Source organism: Coenobita brevimanus, chromosome 57, assembly GCF_032717465.1.
Source record: "Coenobita brevimanus isolate Jiangsu-jjx chromosome 57, ASM3271746v2, whole genome shotgun sequence".
In the NCBI taxonomy this organism is placed as follows: Eukaryota; Metazoa; Arthropoda; class Malacostraca; order Decapoda; family Coenobitidae; genus Coenobita; species Coenobita brevimanus.
In genome coordinates, this window is record NC_137010.1 from 57673469 (window position 1) to 57688468 (window position 15000).

The 15000-nt window shown below is 38.7% G+C and overlaps 1 protein-coding gene across 6 annotated transcripts in view; it reads left to right on the forward strand.

Annotated features, from left to right (window-relative positions):
• Nucleotides 1-15000, forward strand: part of LOC145402355 (uncharacterized) — a 39032-nt gene that overhangs the window by 19890 nt on the left and 4142 nt on the right. For 5 of the 6 annotated variants that reach the window (XM_080274504.1, XM_080274502.1, XM_080274503.1 and 2 more), the window contains exons 9-15: nucleotides 471-569; nucleotides 1638-1736; nucleotides 3305-3367; nucleotides 3869-3997; nucleotides 9163-9279; nucleotides 9803-9916; nucleotides 14063-14173. In XM_080274504.1, coding sequence (XP_080130630.1) covers nucleotides 471-569; nucleotides 1638-1736; nucleotides 3305-3367; nucleotides 3869-3997; nucleotides 9163-9279; nucleotides 9803-9916; nucleotides 14063-14173 — 732 coding nt within the window. The remainder of the gene's footprint in view (nucleotides 1-470; nucleotides 570-1637; nucleotides 1737-3304; nucleotides 3368-3868; nucleotides 3998-9162; nucleotides 9280-9802; nucleotides 9917-14062; nucleotides 14174-15000) is intronic. The other variant, XM_080274507.1, reaches the window with a different exon arrangement.

The following is a 15000-nucleotide window of genomic DNA, read 5'->3' on the forward strand; positions in this document are numbered from 1 at the left end:
TGAATAGAAGAATCATAACTATACCATGTACATTATACACCTCAATAAAATAGTATTGATTACATTAAAGTATACCAGCAAGGTAAATATTTCCCCCAAGACTCAAACATACATACAATTCATATTTCTCTATCGCCTTCCCTTTATTCTAGGTTCTTGATTAAAAGCAGATGTCTGATTGCACATCCCATCCCAAGCCACACTTTACAGTGAAATGGCGTTTGGTTGCTTATCATTCACAGTATCTTATACATTGTTAATTGTGAATAAACAACTTTGTATGTAATATGTAACAATAGTGTGAAATACAACTCGTCTTGGGAAACAATATTGGCACCAGAACACATTTTTGAACGTACTTTACTGTCTGTACAACTATATTTCTGACTATCTATCTTGTCTGTCAGTCTATCTATATCTGTCTATCTACTTACCTAACTTATTTTATTAATTATTTATTTTTATGCCAGGACGCACACCACTCCATCTAGCGGCCGAACACAAAGGCGTTCAGTTGCCTCTCTTGTTATTGCGACACGGAGCGCCCTTAGATGCTCAGGATATTGCAGGTTAGTATCTCTCTCTCTCTCTCTCTCATCGCAGGTCGCACACCACACCATCTCTCTCTCTCTCTCTCTCTCTCTCTCTCTCTCTCTCTCTCTCAAGTCTTCTTTTAAAGCAATGAAATAATAATCTAATGCTCTAATCGTTTTTAACATTTGAATTCAGTCTATCACCAGAGACAAAAAACCATAAATATCACAAAAAAATCATTATACATATCATTTTTAGTGTCATTTGGCAACATGTCAACTCTGGAACTGTCTCCCTCTTTCTGTATTTCCTGCTTCCTATGATCTCTAGTCTTTCAAACGCAGTGTGTGCAGGCATCTCGAAATGATCGGATCTTGAATTTGGCTCTCTCTTGCATTTTGCTTTCCTCTTGGAAGGAACAGTTTTGCGGGCTCGTTGCCTTTGGTTCCTTCTTCCTTACATGAAAAAAACAACAACTTTAAGTCCAGCAGTATATGACACAAATCAGGACGTGTGCCTAACGTAGCGAGGATTAGGGAGGATTTACTAAGAGAAAAAAGAGGGGACAGGGACGCAGGGATTGTATGAGAGGAGGTGGATTGATTTTGTACGTATTATTCTTTATTCTTTGCGCTGGCTAAATATCTCTTTGTCAGACGCCGTTACGGAACTGAACGTGTATAATTCCTGTATCATTCTCGACAAGATTCAAGAGACCAGTTGTAGGAGAGGCAGTTGTTGGTTTAGGATGCTTTGTTTTACTTAGTTTGTGTTTTAAATCATCTTGAATATCAGGGATTAAAGCAAAAAAGACTGTTACAATGAGTAGTTTGAGAAGTGGAAAATGAAGGAGAAGGAGGAGGAGGAGGAGGAGGAGGAAGAAGAGGAGGAAGAAGAAGAAGACGAAGAAGACGACGAACACGCTCCCGAAATTAAAACTTCACCTCACAGACCTAACCATACGAACTTATTATTATTATCATCATCATCATCATCATCATTATTATTATTATTATTATTATTATTATTATTTATTATTGTTGTTGTTGTCGTTGTTGTTCTGGTACTGCAAAATAAATAAAAACTGTTCCATTTCACCGCAGGGGATACGGCACTGCACGTAGCGGTGAAGAAGGGAAACTCTAGGGTCGCTGAGATATTGCTACTTCACTGCCCTGCCCTCAACATCAGGAACGCCAATTGTGAGTTAGCTTTATTCTCTCTCTCTCTCTCTCTAGCTGTCTATATCTTCTCTGCCTACTCATCTTCATCATCATCATAATCATTATCATCATCATCATCATCATTCTGTCTCTCTCTCTCTCTCTCTCTCTCTCTCTCTCTCTCTCTCTCTCTCTCTCTCTCTCTCGCTGTCTATATCTTCTCTGGCTACTCATCATCATTTCTCTCTCTCTCTCTCTCTCTCTCTCTCTTTCTCAGGTTCGTTCACCTTAACTGGGCCCAGATTTTCGTCCTTTTGCAGCTTATTTCACGTAGCTCAGCGGCAGAAGAAGACAGTACTACGGCTCCTCATCCTTTCCATAGCACTTCTTCGTGACTAGCATTATATTCTAGTGTTAATCTATTGTTACATCTCATCAGCAGAATAAGACAATACTACGGCTCCTCATCCTTTCCATTGCACTTCTTCGTGACTAGCATTGTATTCTAGTGTTAATCTATTGTTACATCTCATCAGCAGAATAAGACAATACTACGGCTCTACATCCTCTCCATAGCACTTCTTCGTGACTAGCATTGTATTCTAGTGTTAATCTATTGTTACACATCAACATTCAGGATAGAGAGGGCAATTTTAGGCCAAGTTAAAGTGAAGTGGGTATAGCGTCATGTTATTTTTACTCATTAGCACTTCTTCGTGACTAGAACCATAATTCTAGTGTTAATATTTTGTTACATCTAAGAATTCAAGATGGAGAGATGGCAAATTTACGCCAAGTTAAAGTGTGGAGAGGTATATGAGGGAGGGGTGTGTGAGTTGGGAGCAGGGCAGTGAAATGGCGGGGGACAGGGCGACGTGGAGGCGATTTGTTTGTGGCCACCCCATACGGGATTGAGGAGTCTGGCAATAGATAGATAGACAGGTAAAGCGAACAGAGTGTAGCATCATATTTTAGTGTTGTTTGTTATAATTAAGCATTTAAGATCTATACATAAAATTAAGCTACATAATCTAGCGTTAATCTATTGTAACATCTAAGTATTTAAGGAGAGATGGTGATTTTAGGCCAAGCAGAAGTGAAAGGAAGTATAAGTAATGTTAGTAGTAAGTGTAAGTAGTAAGAAGTAAAGAAGTGTAAGTAGTAAGTGTAAGTAGAAAGAAGTAAAGAAGTGTAAGTAGTATGTGTAAGTAGAAAGAAGTAAAGAAGTGTAAGTAGTAAGAAGTAAAGAAGTGTAAGTAGTAAGAAGTAAAGAACTGTAAGTAGTAAGAAGTAAAGAAGTGTAAGTAGTAAGAAGTAAAGAAGTGTAAGTAGTAAGAAGTAAAGAAGTGTAAGTAGTAAGAAGTAAAGAAGTGTAAGTAGTAAGAAGTAAAGAAGTGTAAGTAGTAAGAAGTAAAGAAGTGTAAGTAGTAAGAAGTAAAGAAGTGTAAGTAGAAGTGTAAGTAGAAAGAAGTAAAGAAGTGTAAGTAGAAAGAAGTAAAGAACTGTAAGTAGTAAGGAAGTGTAAGTAGAAGTGTAAGTAGACGTGTAAGGAGTATAGTTTCTCGCTACTTTCACGTCCACTAAATCCTTGTCGTCTTTCCTTGCAGTTCGCACGGCCGGAGAACTGGCGAAGAATTCTGGACAGAGCGATTTGGCACTACTAATAGAAGGTGGGTCTCTCTCTCTCTCTCTCTCTCTCTCTCTCTCTCTTTTATGGAAGGTGGGTTAGAGGAGGTTGTGTAGCTCTCTCTCTCTCTCTCTCTCTCTCTCTCTCTTTCTCTCTCTCTCTCGCTATCTATATCTCTGCCTACTCATCTTCATCATCATCGTCATCTCTTTCTCTCTCTGCCATTTGTCTGCCCTTCCTCCAGCTCACTCCCTCTTTCACATATCCCTCCACTCTATCCTTCCATGTCATTCTTGGTCTATCCCTCCTCCTCTCTCTCTCTATCTCTCTCCACTTCACACACTTACACTCTTCTAGTCAGTCTCTCACATCCCTCCACTGTATCCTTCCATCTCATCCTTAGTCTCCCGCTCCTCCTCACTCACATACACTCTCCTGGTCAGTCTCTCATCCTCTCCACTTGGCCAAATCGTAACTAAACGACAAAAAAATTGAATATATGCTCTCTACACCTTTCTACACCCTCTTACACCCCTCTCTACAGGTCAGCAACACACCCCCTGCGGCGTTGAGGGCGGGAAGTGTACAGGGGAAGGGCTGAAGGTGGCGCCCCTCAAGAGACTGGCTTGTAGGGGCACTTGGATTGCTGTGCCTTCACCTACAGTTAGTTTAGGTTAGTGTACCCTGCATCTTGGTTTTGACCTCCGTTTTCTTTGTATTGTTGAATGTTATTATTGTTCTCACTCAACACAGTGGCTGTCGCTCCTAAGTCGTGTGCTCGTGTGTAGCTAACGGGTTAGATTTAACAAAAAATAAGGGGGAAAGCTAGAACAAAATCCCGAAAGCAACAGAAAATATGGCAGGGAATGAGAAAAGAGTACCGGGAAGAAAGAAATGCAAAGATTGTGGCTACTTTGCAGAAGTAAATGGAGAACAAAGATGCGAAGACTGCGAAAGCATGAGGGACGACGAAGGCTGTGGCAAGTGTAAAAAGATGGTTAGGAACACAGATAACGGAGTGAAGTGCGAAGTTTGTAAGGTCTGGTACCATGCAGGATGTGGCAAGGTAAGCAGAGACTATTATAAAGTTCTACAACAAGAAGAGGGAACAACATGGATTTGCACAAGATGCAAACCTCAAGTTCTGAAGAACATTGAGGAAGTGAAAAAACTCAGGGAAGAAAACAGAAAGATCAAAAGAGAGATGGAAGAGGTGAAAGAAGAAAATGAAAGATTGAGTGACAGGATAGAAGACCTAGAGCAGAAATGGGAGAGAAAAGAAGACAGAATGGTAGAGCAGGCAGTAGAAAAGATGAAGGGCATGGGAAGGGAATGGGAGAGAAAAGAAGACAGGCTAGTAGATATGGCAGTGGAAAGAATGATGAATAAAATGGAGGAAAAGAAAGAGGAGGAAAAGAGAAAGAAAAATGTAGTAATGTTCAATATCCCTGAATCAGAAAAAGACACAGGCAAAGAGAGAGAAAAAGATGATGACAAAAGCTGTGCAGATATAATTGTGGAAGAAATGGGATTACAGAATATAGAAGTAGTAAAGACAATCCGACTGGGGAAGAAAACTGAGGGTAAGGTTAGACCAGTTCTAGTAACAATAGGAAGAGAAAAGATGAAATGGGCAGTTATAGCCAAAGCAAAGACGCTGAAAGATAGCACTAAACCAAAAATAAAGAAAATAGGAGTGGCATTAGATATGACCAAAGAGGAAAGGGAAGAAAACAAGAAACTTAGAGATGAGCTGGCAGAAAAATGGAAAAACGGAGGAACATGGAAAATTAAGAAGGGGAAAATTGTTAGGCTAGAGGGTGAGGAATGAAAGAAAAAGAGTATAAAAAAGGAGGAGGATGAGAATGAGAACGTACTTATAAAACTTATAAACATACAAGGTTGAACAAAAGCAAAAATGAGTGAACTAAGAGAAATAATTGATGGAAACACAATAATGTGCTTAACAGAAACACAGTTAAAAGTAAGAAACATTCTCATAGATGATATGAAAGTATATGAAAGCATGAGAGAAAAAGAAGAGAAGAAAGGAGGAGGTATAATGTTACTACATAAAGAAAATAAAAAGATTACACTGGAAAAGGTAGAAGGTATAAATAAAGATTATTTATATGTGAAAGGAGAAGTGTATGGGAAAGAGATACATATAATAACAGTATATTTCACAGTAAGTGATGATAACAAAAATAAAGCATTACAGCAAGAAATTGAAACACACTTAAATAAATTAGAAGACAAAGCAATAATTCTATTAGGAGATTATAATGGACATGTAGGATTCAAAGGCAAACAATGTATAAATAAAAATGGACAAAGGATACTGGAATGGATGGAGAAGTACAACTTGATAATGTTAAATGATGATCTAGACTGTATAGGGGAAGTGACGTGGAGCAAAAACGAACAACAAAGTGTAATTGATTTTGCACTAGTAACAGCTAAATTCTATGATGTATACCAGGAAATGATTATAGATGAGGAAAAAGAAATATTTGATCTATCAGACCATAATTTAATACAAATAAAACTCAAGATTAAGGGGAGATCGAATAAAAATCATAAGAAAAAAGGGTGGGAAGATAGTACCTACTACAAAACAGAGGGAGGAAAAGTTATGGAGTATATGAAGGAAATGGAACAGAGAATACAAACAGAGGTCATAAGTAATATGGAAAAGTTTAATAAAATAATCAAAGACAGTGCTGACAAAAACCTTACAGCAAAATATAGAAGGAGGATAAATAAGACTGGACAAATAAAAGAAGAACCTTGGATGAATAAAAGTATTAGAGAGGGAATAAAAAAGCGAAAGTACTATAATAGACTTACAAGGAATGCTAAAACACAAGAAGAAAAAGAGAGGAATAAAGTTTTATATAATAAACAAAAGAAAAAGGTCCAGCTAGAAATAAAAGAGGCCATAACCATTCATGAAGTAAAAATAACAACAGAAATAACACATGGAGAAAATAGAAGCAAAAAATTATGGGAAAATATAAATAAATTAAGAAAGAAAAAAGGAAAAGAAGAAAGGGAATTAAAGATATATAACGAAAATGGAGAAGAGTTAGAAAAAGAAAATATCAAAACAGAAATAGAGAGATATTGGTCAAAAATATACAACAGACAACAAAATGGAATAGATATGGTGTGGAATGAGGAGAAAAAAAATGAATACAAATGGATAGCCAGCAGAAACAACACTGGAAAAATTGAGATAAAAAGACAAAATAATGAAAATACAGATGAACAAATAATAACAATCCCGCAACAATTAGGGGAACATATGGACATGGCATTACCAATAACCAAGAATACATCATACATGGAAAAACCAGTAGTAACAACAATACAACTGAGAAAAAATGTAAAGAAACTAAAAAATAAGAAAGCGCCGGGACCTGACATGCTAAAACCAGAATTATATAAAATCCTAATAAAAAGTGACAAGATAATGGACACAATGACAGTGTGTTTTAATGAAATAATAGATAAAGGAAAGGTACCAAAAGAATGGAAAGAATCAAGAACTATGATGGTGCCAAAAGTAAACAGACCAAAAGCAAATGAATTAAGACCAATAGCGTTAACTAACATCTCATATAAATTATTCATGTCAACTGTCATAAAAGATAGAATAGAAGAGCATCTAAGGAATAATAATGAAATAAAGGAAACACAAAATGGATTTACTGAAGGAGGAAGAATTGAAAATAACCTTTTCATTTTAAAATATTGTATAGACAAAATTTATGAGCAGAAAAAGAGTCTAGTAGTAATATCAGTAGACTTTGCAAAAGCTTATGACTCAGTAAAAAGGAAAAAAATGATTGAAATACTAAAAGAGTACAAGGTACAAGAAGATATAATAGAGGTAATAGCAGACACTTATACGGGGGACAGAACAACAATAGAATATGGCAACGAAAATAAAACAGAAATAAAGATTAATAGTGGCATAAGGCAAGGATGCACAAGCTCAACCACAATATTTAAAATGATAACGTACTATATAATAAACAGGTTGGAAAAAGAAAGCACAGGGTATAACGATGAAATATTTAAAATAGCAGCACTGTTCTTTGCAGATGACGGGCTGCTACTAGCTCATACAATAGAAGAGGCAGAAAAAATAGTAGACAGTTTGATTACAGTAGGAGAAGAATGTGGGCTAAATATAAATAAAACAAAAAGTAAAATCCTGATCTTTAACATGAAAAACAAACCCGAAAAAATAAGAGAGATAGAGGTAACAAATGAAACCAAATATTTAGGAATTACAATAAACGACCAGAGAAGATGCTTTAGAGTGCACAAGAGACGGATAATTGAAAAAGCTAAAAAGATGGCAAACATCACATACACAATTATAGCCCAAAGTGTAAATAAGGTACTACTACGCAAAACTTACTGGAAAAGTGTGGTACTCCCAACTATACTATACGGGGCAAATGTACTAGAATTTACAAAAAACGAAATAGAGGAACTACAAAGAATTGAAAACAGCGTTTACCGATACATCTTAGGGGCACCAAGATATGCTCAGCTACCAACACTAAGAGGAGAAATAGGGGCATCATGTATGCAGAGCAGAATAATGGAAGGTTATATCAAGTACTTAAAATATGGACTAGAAGAAGGTAAAAATGACTTAATTAAAAGAATAATGCAAGAAAAGATGGAAAGTAGAAAAGACCAGTGGATATGTACAGTAAAAACATACATGAGAGAAATAGGATTAGAAAATAAATCAGTAAAAAATATTAGTATTAAAGACATCAAAGAAAAAGTAAAGAACTGGGACTCATCTCAATGGAAGAAAGAAAGAAATGAAAAAAAGAGTCTGGAAATTTATAAAAATTATAAATCAAATATAAAAGAAGAAAAAATATATGATAATACCATAGCATCCATAATATTATACAAAAGTAGAACAAATAATTTACCACTAAATGATAGGAAGAGATTTTCAGGGGGCAATATTAAATGTGATTTGTGCGGGGCAGCAGAAGAGAACATAAAACACTTTTTATTATGGTGCCCATTGTACCAGGAAGACAGGAATAAGGAAGAACACCTACAACAGCCATATATAGAAAATGAAAACAATTTAATAGGACAGTTACTGTTTAGTGAAGAAAATATAGGAAGAACAAAAGACTATTTATATAATATATGGAGGAAAAGAGAGAAATTAAGGAAAGAAAGAGGAATACGTTAACAAATAGCAAAGAATAGAAAAAAATACAAAACAAAACAAAACAAAAGACACACGAGCAAAACACGAGCTAAATACAAGAAAAATAATAAACTAGAAAAATGAATTGACAAGAGGAGTGCCGATGAAAAGGCAATACTCCCCACCTATCAACTGAACTGAACTGTTATTATTATTATTATTATTATTGCTGCCGCTACTACTACTACTTCTACTACTACTACTACTATTATTGTTGTTATTGCTACTACTACTACTACTACTACTACTATTATTATTATTATGAATGCCTGATACAAGATGAAAAGTTTGTCACATTCATTATATGTGTAGTGACAGAGAAGTTACTTAAGTACATATAACAAGTACATTCACTGACTCCGGTGGTTAAGTACAGTACACATATTTAGTACATTCAAAGAGCACGTTATCTAACTATCTTTCCATCTATCTATCTATCTGTCTATCTATTTATCTAAAGACTGCCATGTGGAGGGTCAGGTGTTAGGTCAAGGGTCGAGTTATATGTCTATCTATATTTCTGTATATCTATCTATCTGTCTACATATCTGTATATCTATCTATCTATCTATCAACAGACTGCCGTGTGGGGGGTCAGGTGTTACGTCAGGGGTCGAGCTGGCACGACGGCTGCTTTGACAACAGGTGTGTGAGAGGGCAGGTGTGGCGAGGGACGACACCTGCGAGGGACACCTGTGAGTACCCTAAAGCAGAGCAGGTGTGGGAGGCCCCCAGGGAGGCCGGGAGCAGTGCCCCCTGGGGAGGCCGGGGGGAGGGGCCCTCGGGGGGAGCCAGCTCCCCCCCGGGGGGCCGGATGGTGGCGCCTTTCTCGGTGAGGGAGGGGGGGGGGCGGGCGGATAGCTCAAGCTGTTCATAAGATGTAGTAGTGCTAAAGGCTGGCGATAAAAACTAGTTGGCCTTTGGCAGCCATTTTGGTGACCTTGACTTTGACCCCGAATGCCCATTTTCAAACTCGTCCAAGGTTTCGGTCATATCTTGATACCCTGAAATTTTCATGTTGGAAGCTCAAGCCGTTCATGAGATATAATGGGAACACACACACACACACACACACACACACACACACACACACACACACACACACACACCGATCAACACACAAAAGCGGGCAAAAACATCATCGCCCTGCCTTGGTAAAAGCGGATGACAAATCTTCACCTATAACGCAAGCCAGAATTAATGTCCGTTTATTTCCAGGTTGCGTTGGGTCGGATGGGGGTCATCATGGCGAGGGCACGACCTGGTCAGAGGGCTGTCGCTTCCTGCAGTGTAGCGGAGGTCGTACACACACCCTCGCCCTCCTCGCAGCGTGTACGTAACGACCACAACGACTTAAGGTCATGCTAAGCTGGTGGTCTCAGCATTGGAGAGTTACGGTCATTCTAAGTTGGCATTTGAATATTACGGTCATGCTAAGACGGTATTTGAATATTACGGTCATGCTAAGATGGTATTTGAATATTACGGTCATGCTAAGTTGATATTTGAATATTACGGTCATGATAAGTTGGTATTTGAATAGTTACGGTCATGCTAAGTTGGTATTTGAATAGTTACGGTCACGCTAAGTTGGTATTTGAATAGTTACGGTCATGCTAAGTTGATATTTGAATAGTTACGGTCATGCTAATTTGGTAATTGAATAGTTACGGTCATGCTAAGTTGGTATTTGAAAAGTTACAATTATGTTAAGTCGGTATTTTGGTAGCATTGGAAAGTTACGGTCATGCTAAGTTGGCATTCTCAGCACTGGAAAGTTACGGACATGCTAAGTTGGTATTCTCGTAACGTTGGAAGGTTATGGTTATGCTAAGTTGGTATTTGAAAAGTTATGATCATGCTAAGTAGGTATTTTCGTAGCAAGGGAAAGTTACGGTCATGCTAAGTTGGTATTCTGGCAGCATTGGAGAATTACGGTCATGCTAACTGGGATTTGAAAAGTTACGGTCATGCTAAGTTGGTATTTTAGTAGCACTGGAGAGTTACGGTCATTCTAAGCCGGTATTTTCGGAGCATTGGAAAGTTAGGGTCATGCTAACCTCTTTGACACGATGTTGACAATTTTCGTTTTATACTTCCTACTCTAAACTTTTTCAAACTTACTTTTTAAAATCTGGGAGAGATTTATCGTCCTGGTGTATAAGAAACCATTTGGCTTGTCACTCAGTAGAATCACCCATAGGCAGAAGGTAGAGGAAAGAATGAAGGAAAGAAAGCCAGAAGAGGGAGTGTAAAGACATCCGTAGGCAGAAGGAAGAGGAAAGAATGAAAGAAACAAAGACAGAAGAGGGAGTGTAAAGTCACCCGTAGGCAGGAGAGGAAAAAATGAAGGAAAGAGAGACAGAAGAGGAAGAAAGGAAGAGAGGAAAGGGCAGACACCCAAAGCAGCACCACATTGAGCGAGTGGATAGTGAGCGCACCCACCTGCCACAAATTAATAATAATAATAATAATAATAATAATAATAATAGCTGTAATAGCAGTAGTAGAAGTAGTAGTAACAGTAGTAGCAGCAGTAGTAGTAGTAAATAAAAAATCAAAATTCTGCTGAACAGTTTACCCGCGATTCACAAGCATCTTGGTACAAAACAGATCTAAATGGCTTCCCCCAAAGAAACCTAAATGCGGAAGACTCTGAGGAGCATCTAAAGGAGTCTCATGAAGGCTCTAGTAACTGTCCTGGTGGCTCTAGGGGAAGGGTTAATTTCAAACTGGATCCTCAGTAAGTAAGTAATTCAGTGACAAAGGCGATTCTATCCTGGCTCTAGCAAGGGTCTGGCAATGATATACACAACATACAAGAGAATGATAAGAAGTAATGTGTAAAAGAGGGGCTACAAAAGGGTTATTTTCAAACACGATCCTCAGTAAGTAAATAATTCAGTGACAAAGGCATTTCTATCCTGGCTCCAGGGAGAGTCTGGCAATGAAACAGAGTTCAAACAAGAGATAAGAAGTACGATACAAACTAAATCGCTAAGGAAGAGGTGCTACGAGGCTTCCTAATGTGTCTATAAATTATTTTCTTAGGGTTTAGTGGATTAATTCACTCTTACTTTACGAGCTTGTGATGTATGCCATACTGACTTTACAAATGCATGTGTTTGCTTAGATTGATAGGTAGGTGGATAGATAGATGGATGGATGGGTGGATGGATGCATGAATTGATGGTTGAATAGATAGATAGATAGATAGACTGATGGATGGATGGATGGATCAATTAATGGATGAATAGATAGACAGACAGATAGATTATAGACAGATGGATGGATGGATGGACTGATGAATTGAAGATAGAATAGATAGATTGATAGACAGATAGATAGATAGATGGATTGATGGATGCTTGGATGGATGAAGTAATGGTTGAATAGATAGATAGACACATAGACAAAAAGGTAAATCGATATAGATAGGCAGGTAAATAGGTACTGAGACGTAAAAGCTAAGCAATATTGGTAGGCATGTAGACAGACAGATATAAATAGACAGACACAGATAGACAGAGAGTCATATATATACTGTATAGAGAGAGAAAAAAAAATAGATGGTAGATAGGTTGATTGACACACACACACACACACACACACACACACACACACGCACGCACGCACGCAAGCATGCGCGCGCGCGCATACACACATTATACTGGCCTCAATACTAACAAGGCATATGGACCTGATGGAGTTCCTCCTGTGGTCCTCAAGAACTGTGCTTCTGTGCTTACACCCTGCCTTGGCAAACTCTTTTGCCTTCGTCTTTCAACTTGTACCTTTCCTTCTTGCTGGAAGTTTGCTCTCATTCAGCCAGTCCCAAAGAAGAGTGACCATTCCCAACCCTCCAACTATCGCCCAGTTGCATTAACATGCTGTGTCTCAAAAGTTTTCGAGTTAATTCTGAACAGAAAAATATTAAAGCATCTTTCCTATCACAACCTTCTTTCTGATCGTCAGTATGGGTTCCATCAAGGACGCTCCACTGGCGATCTTCTCACCTACCTTTCAGACTCCTGGTCATCCTCCTTTCGGGACTTTGGCGAAAGCTTTGCCATTGCACTTGACATCTCAAAGGCTTTCGATCGAGTCTGGCATAAATCTTTAATTTCCAAACTACCCTCTTACGGTTTCTATCCTTCTATCTGTGCCTTCATCTATAGCTTCCTTTCTGGTCGTTCTATAGCCGCTGATGTAGACGGCCATCGTTCTTCTAGATCTATCAACAGTGGTGTTCCTCAGGGCTCTGTCCTGTCACCGACTCTCTTCTTTTTATTCATCAGTGACCTTCTAAGCTGTACATCTAACCTTATCCACTCGTACGCTGATGATTCTACCCTTCATCTTTCCAATCGGTTCCCGCAACGCCCATCCCAGCAGTTACTTCAACAAACAAGGGATGAGGCTATGGCACACCAAATGCCTGACTTGGCTCGTATCTCTGACTGGGGTAAAAATAATCTTGTTGTTTTTAATGCATGAAAGACTCAGTTTTTACACCTATCAACCCGACACAATCTTCCACAGGTACACCCACTAATGTTTAATAATATCCAGCGTAATCCTGCATCATCCTTGAACATGCTTGGGGTGTCATTCACTCAGGACTTATCTTGGAAAGATCATATTGCATCTCTTGTAAAATCTACTTCCAAGAGATTAGGTGTGCCAAGCCGACTCCGTACCTTCCTTACCCCTGCACAGCTGTTGACTTTACAGTATACACGGGTTTTATTCGCCCCTGTGTAGAGTACAACTCTCATGTGTGGGGAGGCTCTCCACATACAGCTCTTCTCAACAGGGTGGAGTCAAAGGCTTTTCGTCTCATTAACTCTCCTTCTCTTACTGGCTTCCTTCAACCTCTGTCTCTTCGCCGCACTGTTGGATCATTATCCTTTTTCTATCACTGTTTCAATGGTCACTGTTCCTCACAACTGTCTGCTTGCATCCCTCCACGCTTACGACGGGTGCTAACAAACTTTCATCCCTTTTCTGTCCAACTCTCTAATGGAAGAGTTAACCGTTACTCCCAGTCCTTCATTTTGCAACAGGTCATCTCTGGAACTGTCTCCCTCTGTTTGTATTTTCTACTTCCTATGATCTCCAGTCTTTCAAACGCAGTGTGTCCAGGCATCTCGAAATGAACGGATCTTGAATTTGGCTCTCTTGTATTATTGTTTTTTTCTTGGAAGGAATGGTTTGTGGGCTCAGCCTTTGGTTCCTTCTTCCTTGCATTTTATATATATATATATATATATATATATATATATATATATATATATATATATATATATATACGAGTGTGTGTAATGTGTGTGTGTGTGTGTAATGTGTGTGTGTGTGTGTAACGTGTGTGTGTGTGTGTGTGTGTGTGTGTGTGTGTGTGTGTGTGTGTTTTAGGTTATCGACAGAGTTACTGTATGTTTGTGTGTGTTTATGTTTATATGTCAATGTGTTTTTCAGGCTGTCGACAGGGTGACAGTGTGTACGAAGAGGGTGACACATGGTATGCAGGGTGTCATCAGTGGATTTGTTTAGACGGCAGCCCTCACCCTAACGCCACACTCCCATATTGTAAGTATACCTCCCCCCCCCTCTCTCTCTCTCTCTGCTGTACTGCTGTAAGTTAGTGGTACTGCCAGTATGCTGAATACAAGAAAGGGGAAAGTATATTATTATTCCTTACCTCCGCCAGCGAAGTTGAACGGGTTATGTAGACCTATACATCCGTGTCTGTTTGTCTCTACCTCAAAAAGTAGTTACCGGATTTTGGAATTTGGTAGACAGGTGGGCACAGGATGGTTTTACTAGATTTTGAGGTGGACCCGGATCCGGATGCATGAGTAAATAATGAACTGTACTGGTGGTGGCGGGGATCAGCGCTCTTTGAGACTGTGTAACGGGGCAGGCTATGACCGCAGAATTTACCAACTATCTGAGACCGTAAATGTATTCGTCTGGTAGGAAACAGGAATTATAGCAGTAAATCTTAAATACTGGCGTTGGCGAAGGTACCGGTATGCCCTTTCTTACTGCTTCTTTGTTCAAACTCGGGAACATTATTGACAGTTTCAAGTAACCGGAGTCAGCTCATCAATTAGTTTCTTTTTGTCTTTTACTGTAGGTGATGGTAATAGAATGTTCACAGTCAGAAATCACTAAGTTATTTATTTAATGGCTGATTGGTATTTAACTCTCGATGGGTTATGGCTAATTATGACACTGATGTTGATGATAATGCTAAAAATAATGCAGCAGGCTGACAGATGGTACACAGGGAAGGCAGTATGTGCTATTTCGTGGAGCCTTCCCGCGTGAAATAGTTTGACAATACCATAATTAGCATGAAAAATATTAAGAAAAAATCACCGTGTTGAAGGGAATGAAGATAATAATAACAC